At 41.7% G+C, this 23393-nt stretch overlaps 2 protein-coding genes across 8 annotated transcripts in view; both read left to right on the forward strand.

The window, feature by feature from the left end:
* The first annotated feature begins 759 nt into the window (after positions 1 to 759).
* CYRIA (CYFIP related Rac1 interactor A) overlaps positions 760 to 23393 on the forward strand; it is a 74454-nt gene continuing 51820 nt past the window's right edge. For 6 of the 7 annotated variants that reach the window (XM_043542242.1, XM_043542244.1, XM_043542241.1 and 3 more), the window contains exon 1: positions 760 to 861. The gene's annotated coding sequence lies outside the window, so the exon portion shown is untranslated. The remainder of the gene's footprint in view (positions 862 to 23393) is intronic. The other variant, XM_037894035.2, reaches the window with a different exon arrangement.
* LOC122464919 lies at positions 15994 to 18968 on the forward strand. The gene is made up of 2 exons (XM_043542246.1): positions 15994 to 18137; positions 18269 to 18968. Exons 1-2 carry the CDS (start codon positions 17381 to 17383, stop codon positions 18316 to 18318), a joined length of 807 nt encoding a protein of 268 aa, XP_043398181.1. The 5' UTR covers positions 15994 to 17380; the 3' UTR covers positions 18319 to 18968.

Raw genomic sequence — 23393 nt, forward strand, 5'->3', positions numbered from 1 at the left:
TCTGACTGCGGATGTTAGAAGTCACAGGAACAGCACTGGATGGAAATGGAGGGAGCGGATGGGAATTCTCTGTGGCAAGAATATGCAAAGAAAACTAAAAAATAATAATAAATAATAATAATAATTAATAATAAAAAAGGTTAGGTCAGCCGTGATGTATGGGTCGGAATGATGGCCAATGAGGCAGAGAGAAGAACAACTGCTTTGCGCTGCCAGAATGGGAATGCTCTGTGGGTGCTGGGTGAGATGAGGTGATAAGCTATGCAATGAAATGGTACCAGCCATGATGCAGGTAGCCGCTATTATGGAAAAGCTGAGGGAATATTGACTGAGAAGGCTGGGTCACTGCATGGTTTACTCCTCCGCTTACACTGGGCCTGAGGGGTCCCAGTGCCTGTTTCTACACCTTACACTGGGATTGGGGGGGTCCCAGGGCTTGTCCCCCCTTTACACTGGGGTTTGGGGTTTCCAGTACCAGTTCCCGCCCTTGCACTACAGTTGGGGGGAGGGGGGATCTCAGAGCTTGTTCTGCTCCCTTACGCTGGGTTTGGGGAGGGTCCCAGGGCCTGTTCTTCACCCCCCACCCCCCGGGTTTGGTTGGTCCCAGTGCCCAGTGTCTGCCCGTTAGCTCGGTGAGTGGGGAGGTGGGAACCCGCGGCCCCGTCTGTCAGGCGCGAGGAGGCGGGGCTCGGGGCGAAGTGCCCGCCCATCGCCGGCTGGGAGGCTGTGATAGGCCACCCGGCGGAGAGGGTGGAGCAGTGTGTGCCGCGCCCCCTTGGCTGGGCGGGCGCTGGGGCTGCTGTCGCGCGCGGGGGAGGCGTTGGTGCGGGTCCTTGCTGCCGGCGGAGCACCGCGGCTCAGGTAAGGGGTGAGGGGGCGGCGTCCGGGCGAGGTCCCTGCGCCCCGCGCGGGGAGAGGTGGCCTTGGGCCCGCGTCGCCGCTTGCGTTGCCCGGGAGACCGTGCGGGTGGGCGCTGGGACATGTGGGCGCACACCAGGCTACGGCTGCACTCTTCCCTGCGAGCTGCCCCCGCCACGAGCTGCCCCCACCCCCCCGAATGAGGTGGGGGTCCTGCTGGCTCCGGGCTTCCCCCCCACCTCATTCGCTGTGGAGGCGGGTGGTAACCAGCGTACTGGGCTGCTACCCTCCCCCTCCCCCCCCGCCACTTCACTGGGCTTTGGGTGGGGAATGCGGGGCTAACCCGTGTCTTTCCCCCCGGTACATTCGGGGTGGGGCGGGGGGCTGCAGGGCCCAGTCAGCTCCCCCTCCCCGCGTACGCGGGGGCCGCAGGGCCTGGTCTGCTCTCCTGGAGCACCTGCGGGGCTAGCACCGCACAGACACTTAAGCAAATAGGTGGGCAGTCACATCCCCAAAGCGTGGACACGGTTATTTCAGACTATAGCAGGTGGATGAGGCAAGCAGAAGTGGAGGAGGGGGGGAGGGAATAACGCACACGTATTTGGGTGGTTGAAGGAGTGGGTCCTTCATGTCCACTGGGCTCTGTGTTGGTGTCCTTTCCCCCCTTTATTATAGTTTGTGCATCCAGCACACTGCAAAATGTATTTTAGGCTTTGAACTCACCATTTGCCTATAAATAAGGCGAGGCAGTACCAAGCTGAGACTCCATTCATCCTCTTTTCTTTTAAAAACAAAATGTACTTTGTTTTTATTGTCCCCCTGTGATCATTGAGACTGCTCAGGCCTCACCAATGCAGGAAAGTTTTACCAGTTACATTGGGATAGTTATCTGTCTAAGCCCTATGAGGACATTCCTATTCTGGTATAAGGGTGCTTTTCTTTTTTTAGCTTAAACCTCTTTCCAAGTAACGTAAACTAAACCAAAAACTGCCTCTTATACCTGTAGTACACTCCATTCTGGTACAACTACTGGTTTTAATTCATTCTCAGGTTATACTGAAAAAAACTTTTTCTTCTAGCTGCTGTGACATCTGACTGTAAGGTGTCTTGAGAAGGCTTTTCCTAGGCTAAACATGAAAATACTGAAGTTAGTTATGAGGATGGGTGGAAAAGACTTCTGTAACATTGACTCCACCCTCCTGGTTGAATCCCTAAACACCTCTCCATATTGTGATGTATCTGATGTTGAACTGATACCACACTTGATTTTACTCATTTTTCTAATTTAGCTTTAAGGCAGTCTTCCTTTTATTTTATTGATCTGGCTTTCAATATGCTAAGCTCTCAGCATTCCTGTTTTATGTACTGACATTGTGTGTATGTTCCATAAAGCACTAGAAAGACTTTCTTTGCACTTTTTTCCCTTTTTTTATTTTTGTGTTGTCCTGTTTTTTTTATTATTATTATTTATTATTATTTTATTTTCCCCCTTCCCTTCTCCCAGCATCTCTCCATCTGCTTAGTTAGAAATGTATAATAATCTAAACCTCATTTTCACTGTGAGCTCCTACCTGGAGGAATGAAATGCATTTGTCACATAAGACTGGAGAAAAATAAAGCTAATTCCTTGCCTGTTCTGTAAGGTGTGATGTTATTAAATTTTCCTTTTTGGTAAAGTATAGAGAATACTTGTACACCAGCAGTTTTATCATTTTTCTCTTAGACATGATTTCTGTGTGATGACAAAGTTTCTTTCCTAACTCCCCATATGTTTAGTTTAAATAAATAAAACTATGAAACCCTGTAGAGACCAGGAATTTCTTAACCCTCCCAAGGCTAAACTGTAATTTGTTCGTGGGCATAAAAGAAAATTACAGATTACATGAGAGTAACATTAAGAGCTTGATTTAAACCCACAAAAGTGGAAACTAACAGTTAAGGCTAAAATTCTTCCAAACATTACATTTTTGCCTAACTACTGCAGCACATCTGGTTTATAAGATTGTACCTAAATGCAGCTAACGATATCTAAGAGTTTTAGGATTGCTTATTAATTTCTTTGCATTCTGAGTACTTCATATTTTAATTTCCTTTTATGCTACCCTCTTGTATCCTTTATGTAGTAACTCTTGAATTCCTGTTTCCTTCCACCCTCAATTTAAAAAAAGAAAAATGGAAACATTAGAAGCCATTAAAAAGTCAGTACTTGTTAGTCAAAAGAAAAAATAAAGGTAACACATAGGGGGAAACTGTAGTGATGTTGGATTAGTTGGATACCATTGCGTAGTAACCGTTGGCAAATATTGACACTGTAATGGCCATCAGAGTAGCTGTAATTGTCATAGTGCTGGGGAGATTCTTTATGGTCAGTGTGCTGAGGTTTAGAATGTCTTCATAACACTGCTTTATATGCTCTGCTTTTGTCAGGCCCAAAAAAACATGTTGTTTAAAATTAGTGTTTAAAAATACATCTCCAAAGTATCTGGGCTAAACAGTGAAAATCATTTAGACTAGAATGAAAATTTCCACCTTAAAATAGAAATCCTTTTTTGCTTATGTACGAATAACTTCTGACTGGTTAGTCCTCTCCTATCAGTCACATTTATATGTATATCTGAATATCCTGTAATAATAGCTTTTAATTTAATTTGTTTGTGTTGGGCATGATGCAGAATGCTAGTGGCCTTCTTTAAAACCGTTTTAAGACTACATTCAGAAACTCCCTTTCTGCTACATACATAAAGTTTGATCATTCATTTGCTAATTAATATTTTTCTGTTTTGCAATATTCAAAATCACAAGATTTCACTTTTCACAACTTAATCAGATTATTTAGCTGTAATTCTGATGATCTGATATTAAAATCCTGAAAATAAATTTATTATGCTAATGTTAACCCTTAACTTTAATGTCCCAAGTGGACAATAAAACATATAGTAAATATATGGGGATTTGGGGGCCAGAACCTGCTAGTGCTATCTATGTATGTAGTTCTACTGACTTCACTGCATGTCATGGTTTTGGCCCATTATTAACACTCTGCTAGTAGTAAATTTCATGAAACTCATTCCGTTTTACTCTTATTCCTGGGTATGGTGAATAGAGAAAATAATTTGAAATGGGTGAGTTAAAATATTCTATACTGAACTAGTCCAAAAGCTAAGGAAAAATGGGGTAAAATGGAATTTCTCTGAAATTATACGTATGGTGCAGGCTATTGGGTTTTTATTTGTAGTTATAAAATTCAAACTATGATAGACAATAGTTTCCATAGAAAAGGGTGAAGGACATAATACTGCGAGCCACTGAGTGACCTCCATTTCAGTGAAAATGGAGAGCATGCTTTTATTTTTCTATATGTTTGTGTAGTGCCTAATCCTAACTGGAGTTTTTTGATGCTACCACAATACAAATGATTTATTTACATAGGACAGTTTTTTGGGGGCCATATCTGATTGACTATGGGGACACTCATACTCAATTCAGGTGTTTTTAACTGTTTGTAAAGTTTTGTTAATTTTGAGTTCTAGAAATGGCCAAAACAGGGGTAATTCTTATTTTAGCCTAAATAAATATCAGTCAATCCCAGTGAGATTCATATGAATAATCAGTTTTATTTCACAAACTGCTTTAATAATATGCAAATCAGTAAAGCACTTTAGAAACTGCTGAGGTATGATTATCTAACTTTTGCTCCTGAGTTATATTGATTACAGTCATTTCTCTGGGATTTCACTGTTTGTTCGCTCTCCTAGTTTATAGTTCTGTGTGTCTCCATGCAAATCAGCTTGCAGGATTAGGGGCCTTAGTCAATAGGAATAGTCACTGTGCTTGAAGTGAAGTGCACAATAAATCTTTGCCAGGTTGAGCCCTAGATGTTTGAGAGATTTCTTTTTGTGTGTGTGCAATTGTCTATGGCAGAGATTCTCAAACTGTGGTCCATGGACCACAAGTGGTCCGCGAGCTCCATTCAGGTAGTCCGCGGATAGTTCCCTCTAAGGTGCACGCCTGGGCAGTTGCACACAGAAGAATCAAGGGCCACCCACCTAATTAGTGGAGCCGTGCAGGTGTGGCTCCACTAATTAGAGGCCTGGACCATGGAGAAGAAGCACATGTAAGGGGAGGTGGTGGCCCTGGGGGGAATAAGGGATAGGTGGGAGGGGGCAGTGGGGTGAGAAGAGGGGGTGGAGGGAATGTGGGATGTGTAGGGCTGCGGCGGCCAGAGAAAGAGGCGACTTTCCCCAGCTGCAGGGCTGTGGCTGCCGGGGAGAGACAGCCCTCCTTCCCAGCCTCAGCTCTGTGGCTGCCGTGGCAGGGGAGAGACCCCCTCCTTCCCAGCCCCAGCTCAAAGGCTGCTGCAGTGTGGGAGGGGGGAAGAGGGAGAGACCCCATCCTTCCTAGCCCCAGCTTGGAGGCTGACGCAGCACGGGGGAGAGGGAGAGACCCCGCCTCGTTCCCAGTCCCAGCTCGGGGGCTGCCTCAGCGGGGGAGAGAGGGCACATCTGTCTTATTAGAAAGATAAGATTACTGATATTAAAATATGAGTTGTGCACTTTTATTTGTAGACCAAAAAATGTTAAAGGTTTTTTTTCTCTCTATATAGAGCTTTTATCCAAAGTGCTTACAATAGTTAACTGGTGGTACAAACGACATTTGGAAAGATCATTAAGTGGTCTGCTGAGACCCTCAGAAATTTTCAAGTGGTCCGCCAAAAAGAAAGTTTGAGAACCACTGGTCTACGGTACAATTCTGCTAGTATTGTAGGCCATTCTACCCAAAACTATCAGCAGTCCTGTTTGTTGTGGCACTTTATTGTGGGAATAAATATTGGCTCAGTTTGTGAATGTATTCCTCCTTCAGGGGTGGCCAACCTGAGCCTGAGAAGGAGCCAGAATTTACCAATGTACATTGCCAAAGAGCCACAGTAATATGTCAGCAGCCTCTCATCAACTCTCTTTCCACCCCCACCCCCGCTCCTAGAAAGTCCCACCCACTGGTAGCCCTGCCAATCAGCGCTTCCCCCTCCCTCCCTCCCGATCAGCTGTTTCATGGCATGCAGGAGGCTCTGGGGCGGGAAGGGGAAGGAGCGAGGGCATGGCAGGCTTGGAGGAGGGCGCAGGAAGGGGTGGAGTGGGGACAGGGCCTGTGGCAGAGCCAGGGGTTGAGCACTGAGCACCCCTTGGCACATTAGAAGTTGGCACCTGTAGCTCCAGCCTCAGAGTCGGTGCCTGTACAAGGAGCCGCATATTAACTTCTGAAGAGCTACATGTGGTTCTGGAGCCACAGGTTGGCCACCCGTGTCCTACTTTGATCTGGAGGACAGTATTGATGTGGCATGAGAATGATTGATTGTATAGGTTGTGGAGTGTGTTTATCAGATTCCTGGGTTTAGTTCTCTAGCGCTCTGTGGTGACTTGTCAATTAATGAGTCCTAATTGGGCCTTAGATTTTGCATTCATAAACCTTCCTACTCCATTTGCTCCTGGGGGAATTCTGCACCTAAAAATTATTTTTATATATATATATATATATATATATATATATATAATTTTTATATATTTTAAAATTCTGCATATTTTATTTGTCAAAATAACACAATATAATCATGCCGGTTTCAATTATTTTGGTAATTTATTTCAAAATATCTTTCAGCAAATATGTTCATAACAATACCGACCAAATAAAAAGTTTCTAGTAATATTTTTTTTTGACAGATTTCTTACTAGGCACATTAATACAGAACTTTTGAGTAATTTAAATTACAATACATAACTGTATTTCCTTCACCTGTCAGAAGCAGTGCAAAGGCTTGGGGGAGTCAGGGGTAATGGAGGACCTCAGAGAGGGAGAAGGAGCCTGGAGTGAACCTGGAGGGTTGTTGGGTAGGGGTGGGAGAAGTATGGAACAGGTTTTTTTGGGGGGGGAGAGAGAGGTGGGATTGTGAGGGAGTTGGGAAGCCTCCCCTATGCAGACCCTGGCTGAGCCCAAGCCGCTCCCATTCAGTCAGGCACATGTGCCCCAGTTCCCACACCCCCATGGGTCTCTGCAGCCTCCTCCCCTATTACCATGTGTCCCTGCAGCCCCCCCCCCACCATGTGACCTTGCACTCCCACTCCCATTCAGCCCCTGGCTCAACGCTGTCACCCCACAGGCTCCTGAGCCTATGCCCCAATGTGTTCTCCCCCCCCCCCCCCGCCCCAGCCATTCTGAACCCCAGTCCATGACCTCCCACAGCAGCCCTGTGTGCCCCACTCTGTCTGTCGTAACCTGGCTCAATGGGCAAGGTGCTGTGATGAACTTCTACTCCTGGGAGAATTCTGTGCAACTGTGCGCACACAGATTATTTTTGCCCAGAGAAAATACATTCTGCCCCAGAAGTGCTGCAGTTCTTCCTTTTGCTAACTAGAGGCCGCTGTGGTGCCAGAACAGCTGGCTGAGTTCATGCTGCTGGCTGTTCCGATGCCAGAGCAACTTCTGGTGGGCAAAAGACAGAAAGGAACTGCAGCACTTCTTGGGCAGAATGTATTTTCTGTGCGGAAAAATATTGCAGGACAGATGAATTCTGCACATGCGCACTGGTGCAGAATTCCCCCAGGAGTATCCATTATACTGTTGTGGTGTTTCAGTGTTCTTAAGGGGGGGATTGTAGGCATACATTGGCGTTTTAGGACATAGAAGGTCCATGGTATACTGTAGTTCCCTGATGCTTTCATTTTGAAGCAAATTTATGTGTAATGCATGGTTTGGAGGTTTTCTTAGTAGGAGTTTTTTGTGGAAAACATGGCATTTTTTCTCTCTCTCTAGATTACCTTGTAGGGGCATTGTGCTTCAGTAAGTCTAAGGCAAGACTTGGCCAGATTATGACAAGATCATTTGTATATCAACTGACTTCTTTTTTTTTTTTTTCCTTGAAATTTGTTTTTAGTGAGAGCTCTGGGTAAGAGCACAGTTTGAGCAGTGTAATTCAATCATTGATGTGTAGGTTGAACATGGCTGTTTGGATTGATACCATGGTCCTTTCTCCTATGTGTCACTTGAAGGCATGTGTTTGAACATGTAGTATTTTGTTTCACAGAGAATGAATTGGTAATATGCTAATTAATCCACCATCATTTCCATTTTCCAGAAGCCCAAAGGTCCATCTAGGTTGTCACATTGAAGAAAAGCTCTGTGTAAGCTCAAAAGCTTGTCTCTCTCACCAACTGGCACTGGTCCAATAAAATATATTGCCTCACCCACCTTGTATCTCTGATATCCTTGGACCAACACAGCTACGACAACACTGCATAGATTGAATCAAAGGCTTTTTGGGGGAAAGAGAAACTTGAAATACACTTCCTGATTTCATCTTTTTTTTTTTTTTATATATGTTGATTACCATTCTGTAGTGCAAAGATAGGGAGAATCTATTCTGGGTTTTGTGTAGTCCGATGATACTGGCTAGTCTTTTGATGATGATCAAGTAACTTGAATCTCTTACTGACATTTCTTCTAATACAGAAGAATCTGTTTTTGAGGGCTGAAGCAGTCCCAGCATGGTGGTTAGCCTGTCTCAGATAAATGGACTCCAGAACTATGTTGAAACAGTTCCTATAAGTCTTCTAGGTGTGCACAGTAATAAGATTGAATTTTTCCTTTGATATATTATTTTCTGTGGATTTTATTTGAAATAATAGATTGCAATGGAAATGTCTGAGGACAGGTTACATAGGCTCCAAGGCCAGAAGGGACCATTATGATAATCTAGTTGGACCTCATGTATAACATAGGCCACAGATCTTCTCCCAAATAATTCCTAGAACATATCTTTTAGAAAAACATCCAATCTTGATTGAAAAATTGTCAGTGATACAGAATTGAATATGAACCTAGGTAATTTGTTCCAGTGGTTAATTACCCTCACTGTCAAAAATTTACACCTTATTTCCAGTCTGAATTTGTCTAGCTTGCAGCTACAAGCCTTTGGATTGCATTATATCTTTCTCTGCTAGGCTGAAGAGCCCATTATTATATATTTATTTCTCATGTAGATATTTATAGTCTATAGTCAAGTTACCTGTTGTCCTTCTCTTTGTTAAGTTAAATAGATATGCTCCAGGAGCTCAATTGCTATAAGGCATATTTTCTAATCCTTTAATCATTCTCATGGCTCGTCTCCGAGCCCTCTCCAATTTATCAACATCCTTCTTGAATTATGGGCATGAGAACTTGACACATTATTCTGGCTGTGGTTGTACTAGAGCCAAATGCAGAGGTAAAATAACCTTTGTACTCCTACTCCAGATTCTCCTGTTCATGCATCCCAGGATGGCATTAGTTCCTTTGGCTACATCAAAAAAGTTATCAAGTTAGACAAGATCTATTTTTCCATAAACTCATGTTGATTACGTTAATTCCATTACTCTCCTTAAATTCTTATTAATTGAGTCCTATTATCTTGCTGGGATTGATGTCAGGCTGATGGGCCTATAATTACCGAGGTCATCCCATTTACCCTTTATAAAAATTGACACAATATTAGCTTTCTTCCCGTCTTCTGGAACTTCTCCAGTGCTCCAAATCTGTTTGAAAATCATAATTAATCTTCCAATGACTTCCTCAGCTAGCTCTCTTAAAATTCTTGGATGCAAGTTATCTGGACTTGCTGATTTTAAAAATGTGTCTTTATTAGCTTTTGTTTAATATCCTCCAGAGGTACTAGGATGAAGGATGTAGGATGAAGAGTATTTTTCTTATATGATGAAACTACATCATCTTTTCCCTCAAATAGAGAACAGAAATATTTACTGAACACTTCTGCCTTTTTTGCATTATTAATAATAATGTAGTGTTGTTATGGACCCATATTATTGTCAGGTTTCTCTTGTTCCTAATATATATATATATATATATATATGTATATATATATATATATATGTATATATATATATATATATATATTTTTAAAAACCTCCTTATTGTCCTTAACTCTGCTGGTCATAGACTTCTTCTTGTGTCCCTTGGCTTCCATAATCAGTTTTCTATAATTTTCTAACTTCTGGTTTATATTCCTAACAATGAGCTTTCCCTTTCTTTTGTTATATATTATTTTTAATTTTTTTGTAGCTGTCTTCACTTCCCCTCTAAGCCAGATTGGTTTTTTAACCAGCGCAGTCTTCTTCCTTAATCATTGGATTGTGGCTTTTTGGGAATCTAGTAAGGTGTTCTTAAATGATTCCCAATTATCATTCACATTGTTCTGAGTCAGTTCTTCCTTCTAGCTATTCGGCTCATGATTGTTTTCAGCTTTGTGAAATTGGCCCTGTTAAAGCAAAATAAATAAATAAATATAAAAATTAATTACTGGGTTGGACTCATTCTGCTTGTACATTATAAATATGATTTATACCAAATTATGATTACTTGTACCTAAGCGAACATTAATTTTTTGTTCTGTGATCATCTCCTTGTTAGGACAAGTTCTACACTAATACATTTTTTTCCCCATGTTGGCAGTACAATTTTGTAGTTGGGAAATTTGTAATCTGTAATGTTTAGAAGTTCCGAAGAAATTTTAGTACTGGCAGCATGAGACCTCCAACATATATCATTTAAATTGAAGCCCCCCATGATCACATACCTTTTCTCCTATGTATTATGGATAGGGTGCATAAGGTGGCGGTTAGCCTTTTCCCTATTGCGATTTGGTGGTCTGTTAGAACATTGATGCATAAGCATTCAAGATCATTTTCTTTTGAGTTATCAGTGACTTGGAAACAGGGAGGAAGGATTTTCTCATAGTATTTAATATTATTTATTTAAATGGCTTGTTTCTAGATTGGATCCTTTACATAAAATCTGGAAGTTGAAATTGCTAGGATTGTTTCTCTTCTGAGTTGTCATTATTTCTAGAAACTATTAGTGGCTAATGCTTCTTCAGCCTGATAATCCCCTCCTTCAGTGTAACTTGATTTCCTCTATTAGTGTATCATTATTATGTAATTTTGTAGTTCTGCAGTTCTCAAACTGTGGTGTAGAGTAGACTGCTGGTGGTTTCCATAGAGGACGTTCTGTGCTGCTTCAGCCTTGTTTTCAGATCTGAAGGGCTGGAACAGCTGGAAACAAGGCAGAGCCACCATAACGGATTCCAGTAGAGGCTTGTCATAAATATAAAGGGAAGGGTAAACCCCTTTAAAATCCCTCCTGGCCAGAGGAAAACTCCTCTCACCTGTAAAGGGTTAAGAAGCTAAAGGTAACCTCGCTGGCACCTGACCAAAATGACCAATGAGGAGACAAGATACTTTCAAAAGCTGGGAGGAGGGAGAGAAACAAAGGGTCTGTGTGTCTGTCTTTATGCTGCCTTTGCCGGGGATAGACCAGGAATGGAGTCTTAGAACTTTTAGTAAGTAATCTAGCTAGGTACATGTTAGATTATGATTTCTTTAAATGGCTGAGAAAAGAACTGTGCTGAATAGAATAACTATTTCTGTCTATCTTTTTTGTAACTTAAGGTTTTGCCTAGAGGGGTTCTCTATGTTTTGAATCTAATTACCTTGTAAGGTATCTACCATCCTGATTTTACAGAGGGGATTTCTTTATTTCTATTTACTTCTATTTTTATTAAAAGTCTTCTTGTAAGAAAACTGAATGCTTTTTCATTGTTCTCAAATCCAAGGGTTTGGGTCTGTGGTCACCTATGCAAATTGGTGAGGCTTTTTATCCAACATTTCCCAGGAAAGGGGGGGTTGTTCATTGTTCTTAGGATCCAAGGGTCTGGGTCTGTAGTCATCTAGGCAAATTGGTGAGGCTTTTTACCAAACCTTGTCCAGGAAGTGGGGTGCAAGGTTTTGGGAAGTATTTTGGGGGGAAAGACGCGTCCAAACAGCTCTTCCCCAGTAACCAGTATTAGTTTGGTGGTGGTAGCGGCCAATCCCAGGACAAAGGGTGGAATATTTTGTACCTTGGGGAACTTTTTTGACCTAAGCTGGTAAAGATAAGCTTAGGAGGTTTTTCATGCAGGTCCCCACATCTGTACCTTAGCGTTCAGAGTGGGGGAGGAACCTTGACAAGGCTCCTCCTGCATAGAAGAGGAAATGGGAGCTGTTTTATGTTCATCTACATTACATCTTTAATATCAATGATGTAAGCTCTAGTATAGACCATGCTTAGGCATTTTCAGCACTGTCTCAGAGTTGGGTTTCACAACATGGTACTGAAAATGTCAGACGCTGTCTACTCTAGTGCTGGTACTGCTGCTATCACCAGTGCAACTGTATCTGTGCTGGAGAGTGTGTATGAAATTCTGTAGTGTAGACAAGGCTTCAGGGACAGGAACTGTCATCTACCAGCTAGAATGGAGCTACCAATTGTCTCAGGAGCTCTCAGTGAGACAGGAACAACCCCTACCACTACATAACTCTCTTGTGGCAGTCCCCTTCTTCCTGCACATAGTTCTGGGTGTGGCAGGTTAGTATTGCAAGGGAGTGGAGGAAGAATCAATGAGTTTGGAGAGAAATAGTTGCACGTAGCAAGGGGAAAAAGTGTGACTTCCCTCCAATAAAAGGACAAAATAACAAACATAGCAAACACAGTAAACAATATCTAAATACTTTCCTAATGTTACATTTCCATATAAACAATCGTAATTACCACAAGGACAGTTAGTGATTACAAATAAGATCAGGACTGGGATATTGGAAAACAGGGTCCATGAGACTCTCTCAAAGGTAGTCCATTTGAGAACCCCTGTTAGTGTGATCAGTATTGAACAGATTAGTGTCTATATGGTATATGTCTTGAGGTTCTTTATCTTTTTCCTTTATATTGTTGCATCAAATATTACCTCTTTTTTTAAAAAAAAATTTCTGTTGTGTGCTTTTAATCATTTATGTTGGTTGATTTCAGATCTTGAGGTGAGTTTAGGCTATATTGTTTGATTAACTGATTAAATTTTCTATGAGTAGAGAGGCTCATGGTTTGAATATTTTCCTTTTAATTGTATAGGTTTTGTGAACAGATCATAAAGGTTTTAGGTGTGTGGCTAGTTGCTTATCCATTAATATAATGGGTGTAAAACCATTTAGTTACATTTTGACAAGCATGGTTGGGATTGGACTATTTATTTGTTCATTATGTCATAGATAGTTGCACAGGTCTTTTACTGAACTTAAAGTAAATCTACCTAAAAAAATTCCTTTTGTTCTGCTACTGAAGAACGCTGTGGGCTGCCAAGTCCTTGCAGTCACCACAATTGTAGTAAATGTTTATACTTTTGTGAAAGCAGTTATTCAGTATGATCTGTTTTATTTATAAATCAAAGGGTTACTGTCAGGTTAAAATTCACATTTTAAGAAGCATATTCCTTGCTTATGTTTGAAATAATATTTGATTATCAAAACAAAATTAAAAACACTTGTCACTATTTATGCTGCTAAATGCAAAGAGCAAATCCTATGGCTATAAAAATTAGACTAGTAAGTTTTCTAACAAATTTCACTTTTAGGTTCTCATGTACTAGCAGTGATAGGCTCGCAAAAAAACCCAAAACCAAGTTGTTTAAAAATGGTCACATAACCCTGCATTTTGAATCGTATTTGACCCAACAGTGTCCCTTGTTAAAAGTTTGCATTTCTTTCAGTTAGTTTTAAGGCTGTTATTTCAAATGCTTACACATGTTCTTAACTTGGCCTGTGATCCTGCAAACACTTACACTTGATTAACTTTGTTTGCTGCATCAGTGCCCAAGAAAGCAGAGACAGCTTAGTTACAATATTAAGTGAAAATAGCTGAGTCACAACAGGTGGATTTTGGATCTGAGTCTGCAGCTGACATCCTATGGGGCTGGTGAGTAGGTTGGACCTAGAAGTAATCTGTATAAGCAGCTGTAGTTATGCAAATGTGTGCATGTCAGGTGCATCATCTTATGAGTTGGGCCAGGCTTCCTAATTGTTGTATGAGTTACTGAGGCCCCAAACTGAACTTTGGCTTGTTAATAATGCAGAACAACAACACTCATTGAAGGCATGCTACAACAATGTGGAAAGGCATTTGCCTTTCTACAGTTTGGAGCCTTAAGAGGTTGACAGTGTTTTCTAGAAGGCCAAAGTTTTGTAACTTACATTATTAGTCTCTTTTCTGGTCCTTTTTTGTTGAGCTGCATTTGTTCAACAAGAGGATGTGGAGGTAGACTCCAAAACATTATAGAACACATATAGGAATGTAGCCTAGTAAATACTGTATTACACAGTTTTGTATTTTACTTGCAGTTCTGAATCATTGTCAGTACATTTGACTCCAAAAGATAAATTCATATACTAGTGATATGGCAAATACAAATAAATGTCCTGCATCTTTTAGTTCTTTAAAGTGTAGCCCAGAAACCATGATATATTTTGTGACAAGTAACTGCGTATGTATTAGCAAAAATGTTGATTTTTGTGTTCTACGTTTGTGCTTTCAGTGTATGCACTTATTTTTTTTTTTTCCACTGAGATAAGGATGAGTGAATAGGAGAGCAGCTCACAACATCCTTTTTTCATATGTCGGTGCTGAAGGGAGCAGCTCTTGTAGTGGTGCTGACTTCCTTCTATTCTTTTGACCATAAAAGGAGAAAAACGCTACCATATGATTTGCACTGGAGAGAATCACAAGGCAAAAAATGCATGTTTTAAAAATCGCTTTAGGAAGTTTATTCTGTTACATTGCTTGCTGTATTCTATTTCATGTTTCTACTTTAGTAAAAATGTCTAAAGTAACTCAGATCTGAGGTCTTTTTATACTCCTCTTCCCTTCCCCTCCCCCCCCCCCCAGGTTTTGTGCATCTCAGTTCTTAACAATTTTTTTAAAAATAGAAAGGCCATATTACTGGTAAAGTGAAGAACAGCTTTAATTCTTCCTGGGAATATTTGATAGTAACATCTTCAATGAACATCTGCAGAATTGAAATATATTTTGTTGTTCTGATGAATTTTTTTGTTTTTTGTTAAACAACTTTGAACTGAGGCCCCAATTGTTCTTTCTTTCCCTTGATGAGAGAAGATTCTGATGGGGAGCTGGGTGTAAAGAGGGTGGGAGGTAAATTCCAGCTCTTTCACCAACCCATTTCTAAACCTTGCAGAAACATTTCTCCTGGGGCTGAAAAGAAAAGCTTTCCAGAGCATTTTCCCATCCTGTGTCAGTGACTACACACACAATCGCTCAAGAATCACTTGGATTTTACAGCGTACCATACAGTTTTGTCAATAGCATTGTTGTTTTGGCTACTTTAAGCTAAAATAGACCAGCAATTTGAAAATATGTAGCAAAAAGCTGGGATTGTAGATTGGCAGCTGTAGAAAATCCTTCCATTGTGTGAATATTTGTATACTGTCAAAAAATTGCACATACGTTGCACAGTGGGGACCAGATTCTTTGCTGCCTTGCAACCCTGTGTAATCATTTACACTTATGCAAAGTGGGTTAAAGCATGTTTTTTTGACTAGGCCAATGATACTCAGACCTCTGTGGTTCAGGAGCCAAATTAATGATCAACATTACCCAAAAGAGCTACAGTAGTGTGAATTCATTGTTTCATTTACTTTAGTAGTATATATTTAGTGTGTGTATAATAAAAATTCTCAAAGTAAAATGACTGACCAAGTATTATTATTTTAATCACTTACAATTGGTTAATAACATAGTAAAAGCATCCTGATCGGTTAATAAAATCACCCAGAGTTTGAATATCACATGCTGCAAATAGCCGCAGGAGATGCATTGAAGAGCCTCTCACTTAGTCTGAGTATCTCTGAAATAGGCAGCATTTGATACCCACTTTGTACCTTGTGTAGCCATTTATGTAAACCACTGGAAAATCACACCACTGGTGATTAAAGAGCCATTGTTTTGTTTCTTTTAATCACAATCGAGGGGAAACTATTGTATTAACTATGAAATTAAAATCTTAAAAATCTTGAGGTTGGTGCCTTTTCTTTAGGGGGAAAAACGTTCTTTAACAAATTGATATTAACAAACAGTTCAGACTAGATAATCCTCTTTAACTGCTATTGTCTACATTTAGTAATCTGTTTTTGAAACAAGTGAAAACATAAGTAGATGTCACCCCCGCCCCATTATTCATAAACAGTAGCAAACATACAACCTCCTAAAAATTGGTGATTTTATTTTACATTCTCATTAGCTTCTCAAAGAGATCAAGTGTCCACTCCAGATCCCCACATAACAACCAGCCATCCTAATGAGTGGCAATGGAAGGCCACACGGTCAGCTGCTCTGTATTGGCGTATCTTCATTGAAGCTAGTGGACCTATGCCAATTTACAGCAACTGACAATTTGGCCCAGAGTCTCTTCTGGTATTGGAAGCAATCCAAGGTGATTAGAATGAGGAGTCAGATGCTCAGATACAATAGAGGTGGGCACACTAGTTATTTTTATTATTAAACAGAGATTGAGAATTTCCAGGCTTCTAGGATAGAAGATGTACTTAAAATTCCAGATATTCCCCAAAGTGCCAAAGAGAGACTGTTGCCTTTGATCACTGCAATATGTGGATTGATATACACTCGCTGAGGATCAGGACCTTTTAACTTTTATTATCTAACAAAATATAGCAAACCTCTAATAACACTTTTGACGAAATGTAAAAAGGAGCTGCTGAGTACCCCTGTGATATACCTGGAAACTCAAAAAGATACTGTCTGCCGTGTCCCTGGTTAATTTTCAGAATTGTTGCTTCTGGAAAGCAGTGTCTCCAGAAATGGAATTGCAGCAACCCCCACTCAAGAGTATTAAAATCACACTTTTCAGGAAATTGTGATTCACAAACTTCCCATTGATGCTGTGGGGTAACCTATGACCGGTTTATCTTTAGACTTCTCAAACGATTGGCTATAGGCATCCAGCATGCCGACTATGGCTATTGGAGGAGGCCTTCTAGATAATTAAATTGAAGGCCGCAGCTTGGCAGCAAGGTGATAAGTACACTCATAATCAGCTGAAGCGAAAATTTAACACCTTACGCTCCACAATCGCGAGGCATATTATAACCAAGTGGCGGATGATGTCGAATTTGGCTTAGCCGGGGTGACTTGAAGCCAGCATTCTGTGCCATTTGCAACCTCAGCGGTCAGGATGTAGTCACTACAAACTGCATCCTGAATGACAGCCAAGGCCACCCATGTAAATCGGATGATGACCGTCTCTCACGGTGGGTGGAACATTATCACAGCGTCCTGAACCATCTTCCAGCTGCTGCTTATTCAGAGTTGGATGATCTGGCAGTCACTGCTGTTCCAGATCCAGACATTTGTACTGATGCATCAACATTGGATGAAGTGAAGTGTGCCATCTCTAAACTGAAAAACAGACATGCAGCCAGTGCTGATGGCACCCCCTCAGAGCTGCTAAAATGTGCTATTGCTTCTATAGCAGAATCACTTCTGGCCATCTTTCGTCTGGTGTGGAGAACTGGAACCCTGCTAACTGCCTGGAAGGACAGTTTTATGATTTCACTCTATAAGGGCACATGTTTGTCTGGGGAACTAGATGTCAGCACCTTTTACATCAGTGTCTGGTGTTAGGCAGGATTGTGTTCTGGCCTCTGCACTCTTTTGTCAGGCAATGGATTTCATAATGCAGCATTCTGTCAGGTCCATAGCCACTGAGATCGGTGATCTCTCGCTCATAGACCTTGACTACGCTGATGACGTTGTTCTTTTAGTACAGAGCCCTGACAGGTTTCATGAGGCACTCCAGCATATGGAAGAGGAGTCAGCGAAGATAGGTCTCCATGTTTCGTGGTCAAAGACAAAACTGAAAAATCTAGGACCAGGTCGACATGCGACTCCAATCTCTTTGAACAACGAAACCATAGAATCAGTTTCTAGCTTTTGCTATCTGGGTTCTGTACTTACCAGCTCCTCCAATTCTCACGTGGAATTTCTCCATCGGATTGGCATCACAGCATCTGCCATGGGCCGTTTACAATGGATATGGAATCAGCATCTTCATCTTAGTATGATGACCAAATTCAGTATGTATTTGAGCTGTATCCTTCCCATACTGTTGTTCGAGTGCATGGCACAGTGTCCATGTTTCGCAGACTGGACAAACCTGGAGACTTTCCACACAAAATGTCCATGTCGTATACTGGGCATAAAGTGGAATGACTTCATCTGTAATGCAGATGTTTGTTTGTTTGAGTCTACAGACTGCTGGGACTATTGTCAGCGGGCGACACCTTATGCTTTTCAGACGTGTCGCAAGGATGCCACAAGACGTTCCAGTGAATGCCATTCTCCAGGTAACTTGTAACATCTGGGATAAAATTCCACCAACTGTGGGGTGGAGGCAGAAGCAGACCCCCTAGTACTTGGGTTCATCAAGTCAGTTCTGATGTTGGACTCAGGCTGTCAAGCCTTTGTTGTTGCACAGGAACGGACCAAATGGCGAATGATTGCTACGGCCAATTGGCTAAGCGTTGAAGAGAAGAAGCCGGCTGTAGGAGGGATTCTAGCCACATTTAGAAAGTAAGAAGTGTTATCTGGAAAAAAACTGTTAGTATTAAAAATAATTTGAGGGACTCAGTATTGTGTAAGTGGTCTCTTTTGGGGCATGTTTTATGTACAGCCAGCCTTTTGAAAAAGGTTTCTCATTTAAAAACCAAAACACTACTAGTCACTTCGAACTTTTAAATAAAAATCTGTTAGCAGATGAGATTTTTACCCTGCTCTGTGCAGAGGATATGCATGCTGGCTAGAGTCCAAATTTATCCCCATCTTCAGGTTTGCTTTGTAGTTAGTTAAAATAACAGCACCAACACACAAACGTAACCTTAGTGTGGCTGTTCCTAGGGTTTCCTCTGCAGAATCTCACTGCTTTTTGGAGATGCTCTTACCCCTTTTTATTATACTAAATTTAAACCAACTGGACAAGCTTACCTAACCTCAAAGATTTGGCAAAAATACCTCTACTTCTTTAAGTAGGGTTCATGCTGTTGGTATCCAAATGACTTAACAGAAGACCCCTAACGACAGGTGCAGGATCTCCCCTACGTTCCTTTACATAATAGTTAAATAATACATGTCTGGTACGGCCAAATCCTTACCTTATTGAAACCATAAATCTTTACAACTTCAACATACCCTTAAGAGCTTCTATCTTTTTGTTTTCTGAAATCAAAATACAGAAAATGTAACTTGTTTTTAGACCATGAAACTTGGTACCTTAAGTAATGAAATTCTGAATTTTGAGGTAATTTTGTAGTGCCCTTATTCAGAATCTGGTGTTTTCTTTATATTGCATACTACCTTATTTAACCATTCTGTTTTGTCTGTGGTCTGCAACAGTCAAATTTTGCAGTCCTGTGTTTAATCTACTTTGCTTTGCTCTGTACATGTAAGTACTTCACTATTTATGCTCTGCTGAATACTGATCATATGGCTTTCGTTATTTCTTAAACAGTGGGAAACTTTCATTGTAGCAGCTGTGTATTGCCTTAAGTTAAACTGGGTGCAGAGTAAGACTGTTCAGAAATCTGTGTGTAATAAGCTTGGCTCCAGGCAGGTTCACTTGACTGTTCTGCTGAAGATACTGAACTGATTCCTCCTATGCTTCATTTTAAAGTGCATTTTAACCAGCATTAAATTGAGTTGCTAGGTGGCACCAAAATAGTAACAAAACTAATGTGTGATGTTTGTCCTCTTTGAGTTACCCTTAATTTGGCATAATGCTTTTGCTAAATTTGAAAGTGTAGTGATATTGCATTGTACTGGCCTTACAGTGAAAGAGAAACCTACAAGTACATGGCAGCTGTGAGAGAGGTTTCAACATACTCTGATGTATGAGTCTGATGTAACAGTTACTTGTACATATCTTTTGCTCATTCCTACTTAGGACAGAATACTACAGAAAGGGTAATAATTTTAATAACATACTTTAACTATTTTCTTGTTTCTTTGTAATCTATCTGGGGCTCCACTGCAGCCACTTTTAAAGTTGTATTGAAAGTTTATTTACAATTTTGTATGTAAAGAAGACTATTATGTTAAAAGTACTCTGCTTTAATTGACAACATAAGAATCTTTGAGGAATATTCAGTTCTTAGAGATTTTGCTCCCCTCTCTCACTGTGCAGTTTCCCAATGGTTGGCATTTTTCTCTCAAACAACCCAAATGTTACTCCGTGGGGAATTCTGCACCACTGGACAATGCAGAATTTTGCAGAAATTCATGTTGTGCATGCAGAATTTCCTCTTTCCTCCCACAGAAATGGGTTGCAGAGCTGCTGGCCAACACTAGGGGCCATTGGACCTGGCAGAGCCCCGCTCGTAAATAAAAGACACTATTGGGGGAGAGCAAGGGAGCTGGCGGGTTCCCGGCAGCTGTAGGTCCCAGCATGACCCGAAGGAAGGAGGCAGCGGCGCGCAGGAACCTTTGTGCAAGCCTGGGACCAGGATCAGGCTGTTTCTCCCTCTGAATCTCTTGGCTCTAGGAGGGTAGGGGGTGTGGGTGTCTGAGTGGGACAGATGGAGCTCTGCAGCTGGCCTCTGGGAAGTAGAGGGTGTGAGCGTCTGGGCCAGGGGCCTGCAGCTGGTCTCTGGGGGGAAGGGGGCTGTGAGTGTCTGGGCGAGGGGAAGGGGTGGCTGGGCTCTGCGGGGGAAGGGGCGTAAGTATCTGGCTCCCCAGCTGGGCTCTGTGGGCGAGGGGGAAGCAGAAGCTGGGTTGTCCTAAGGCAGGGGTGGGCAGACTTTCTTTTTGAGGGCCACCTCGGGGTGCGAAATTGTATGGAAGGCTGGGTAGGGAAGGCTGTGCCTCCCCAAACAGCCTGGCCCCCGCCCCCTCCCACTTCCCGCCCCCCTCAGAACCTCCGACCCATCCAACCCCCCCTGCTCTTTGTCCCCTGACTGACCCCCCCCCCCCCTCCTATTACCCCCCACCACTCTCTGACCCCCATCCACACCCCTGCCCTCTGGCAGATTTCCCCCCCAGGACTCCCACACCCTATCCAACCTCCCACATTCCCCCCCCCCCCCCCCACACCTCCTGCTCCCTTATCCACCCCGCTGCCACTGCCCCCTTACCATGCTGCTCAAAGCAGCAGGAGCTTGCAGCCTTACCGCCCGGATGGAGCAAGCCGCGCTGCCGGTGTGGCTGCAGGGGTGGGGGGACAGCAGGGGACAGGCCGCGGGGCTAGCCTTCCCGGCCAGGAGCTCAAGGGCCAGGCAGGACTGTCCCGCGGGCCGTAGTTTGACCACCTCTGTCCTAAGGGCTTCTTTAATTCTCTAATCCTGTCGGAATTTTTGTGTGTGTCTGTATTGTTACAGACATACTTGCTGACAGGTATTTTGAAATAAATTGCCAAATAATTGAAACTGGTGTTGTTATATAGTGTTACTTTGACAAATAAAATTTGCAGAATTTTAAAATATTATGTGCAGAATTTTTAATTTTTTGACACAGAATTTCCCCAGGAGTAAAATGTTTCTTGCCTCAACAACTTTTGCCTTGCAGGCCGTTCACACATTCATTGCTTGCTTTATGAAAAGTATTTCCTGACATCTGTTTGCACTCTTCTTTAAATTTTCATTTTATGCCTCTGCACAGATAATAAGACAGTGTTGTGGTGGCACGATCTGTGTCACTGCCTCTGTGGTTTTTATATGCTTCATTTTAAATTGCTTCCTAACTCTTTTCTAGATATATAAACCTCTCCCTGATCAGGCCTTACATTCTGGAAATCCACCTCATCACTATTTCTTATGGTATGTCTACACATCCCACAGGAGCAAGCCTCCCAGCCTAGGCTGACAGACTCGGGCTAGCAGAGCTCATGCAAGCGCTCTAAAAATAGCTGTGTAGCTATTGCTTTGAAGTTGAGGCTCAGGCTTTTGAAACCACCCCCATTCATGCTTCAGAGCCTAGTTCCAGCCCAAGCCTCAATTCAAACATGTTAGTTATTTCCTGTTAAATTCCTTTTGAGCATCTTTTTATTCCTCTGTTCTTTATAAACGTATTGCCTGTGATGTACCCTATTCCAGTATCAATCATACAGCAGCTGTTTGGTTTAATTCTTTGTGCATTTAAACGTGGGGATTTTTTTCTTTGACTGCAATGAATTTAAAGATTTCCAGCAATGGCTTTTTTAATTCTTGGACAGGACTTGAAAAATTTGACACCTACCAATTTGAAGATGAAGGCAGCTTGAAAATATACCGGCGTTTTCATACAAATCTCTACTCCCTCCAAAACAAACATATCCTGAGCATTTTAAAGGAATGAGACCGTTTTGAACTACAGTATATTTAATTATGACATTATTAGCCTACTTTCAATTTAGTGGAAAATTAAATGAAACATTAAAACTAACTTACTAAGTCTCCCTTTCTGTTTTTGTGCCTTCTTTCCCTTACTGACATCAGTCTTCTGTTTTCTTTCATGGAGTACTAGGTTGCTGTTACGGCTGTAAGACTGATGATTGTGACTTCTGCAATTATAAGATTATAGTCTTTCACCTTGATCAGCTGCTTTTAAGCAAGAATCTGACAAATTTAGCTCCATATGTGTCCAAGTCATAAAGAGTGTTTTTTAAAGTTAGCTAACCACTTTTAAACAATTTTTCTACAAAATGATTTATATTCTCTCCCATGGCCAAACCATGACTTTTTTTTTTTCTCATTTTCCATAGCAAACAATTTGATATCAAAATACCGTGTGCCAGACCTCTTTTCTAAACTAAAATTTTGACCTTTTCCCCATGACAACCGGATATAATTGTGCTGTATTTTTATTTGCATAGTTTTCAGTTCGTCCTCTCTTTTTCGCATGTCCTCCTACAAAGAGCTTGAAAAAGGTCCCAAATGCCTAATAACTGGAGGACTATGTTTTTAAAAGGAGGTGCTTCGCTGCCCAGTGGTAATACCCATTTGAGAATCCAATGTTCCCTTCCTTGGTCAACTGTTGGGTAAAGGAAGTGGTCCTGGATTACTACCAGGTTCTGTCCCTGGAATTTGCTTTGGGGCAGGAATGTCTCCATTTTCACATGTTTTGGTTTTTAAGTTTCTGATAAACCTGAAACCCCCAGCCATCCTCTGGCTACTGGAAGGGGGAAAGGACATTCTTCTTGTTCCCTTCCTCCCCAATGTGTCCTGGCCTGGCTGATGAGAGCAAATATGGTGGTAGCTATTCTGCTTCTTCCTCGGGATGTTCTTAGCCTTCTGCTGCAAGAGGGGAGTGTCCAATACTGTATCCATCCCATAACTCCACTTTTTCTATTGTCCTCACCAGTGAATAGCTTCAGTCAATGCTGTTGTTTGATTATACTATGAGAAGCTGCAATGACAAGCAGAATAAAATTGCCCAGTGTTTTGTCAGTTTCACTTCTGCCTTCATGGTTCTCAATAGCTGCAATGGAAACTGACAAGACTCTGGTCAGCTTTAACTGTGGTGTAACATGGCAAAGCTCTGAAACTTTTTATTTAGCACCTTTAAAAATGCATTATTAATAGTCAGCTTTCATGTTCTGAGATCAATGACTCTTTACTTGAGATGTAGGTTCCTTA

The sequence above is a fragment of the Chelonia mydas genome, chromosome 3, assembly GCF_015237465.2.
Source record: "Chelonia mydas isolate rCheMyd1 chromosome 3, rCheMyd1.pri.v2, whole genome shotgun sequence".
NCBI classification, from domain to species: Eukaryota; Metazoa; Chordata; order Testudines; family Cheloniidae; genus Chelonia; species Chelonia mydas.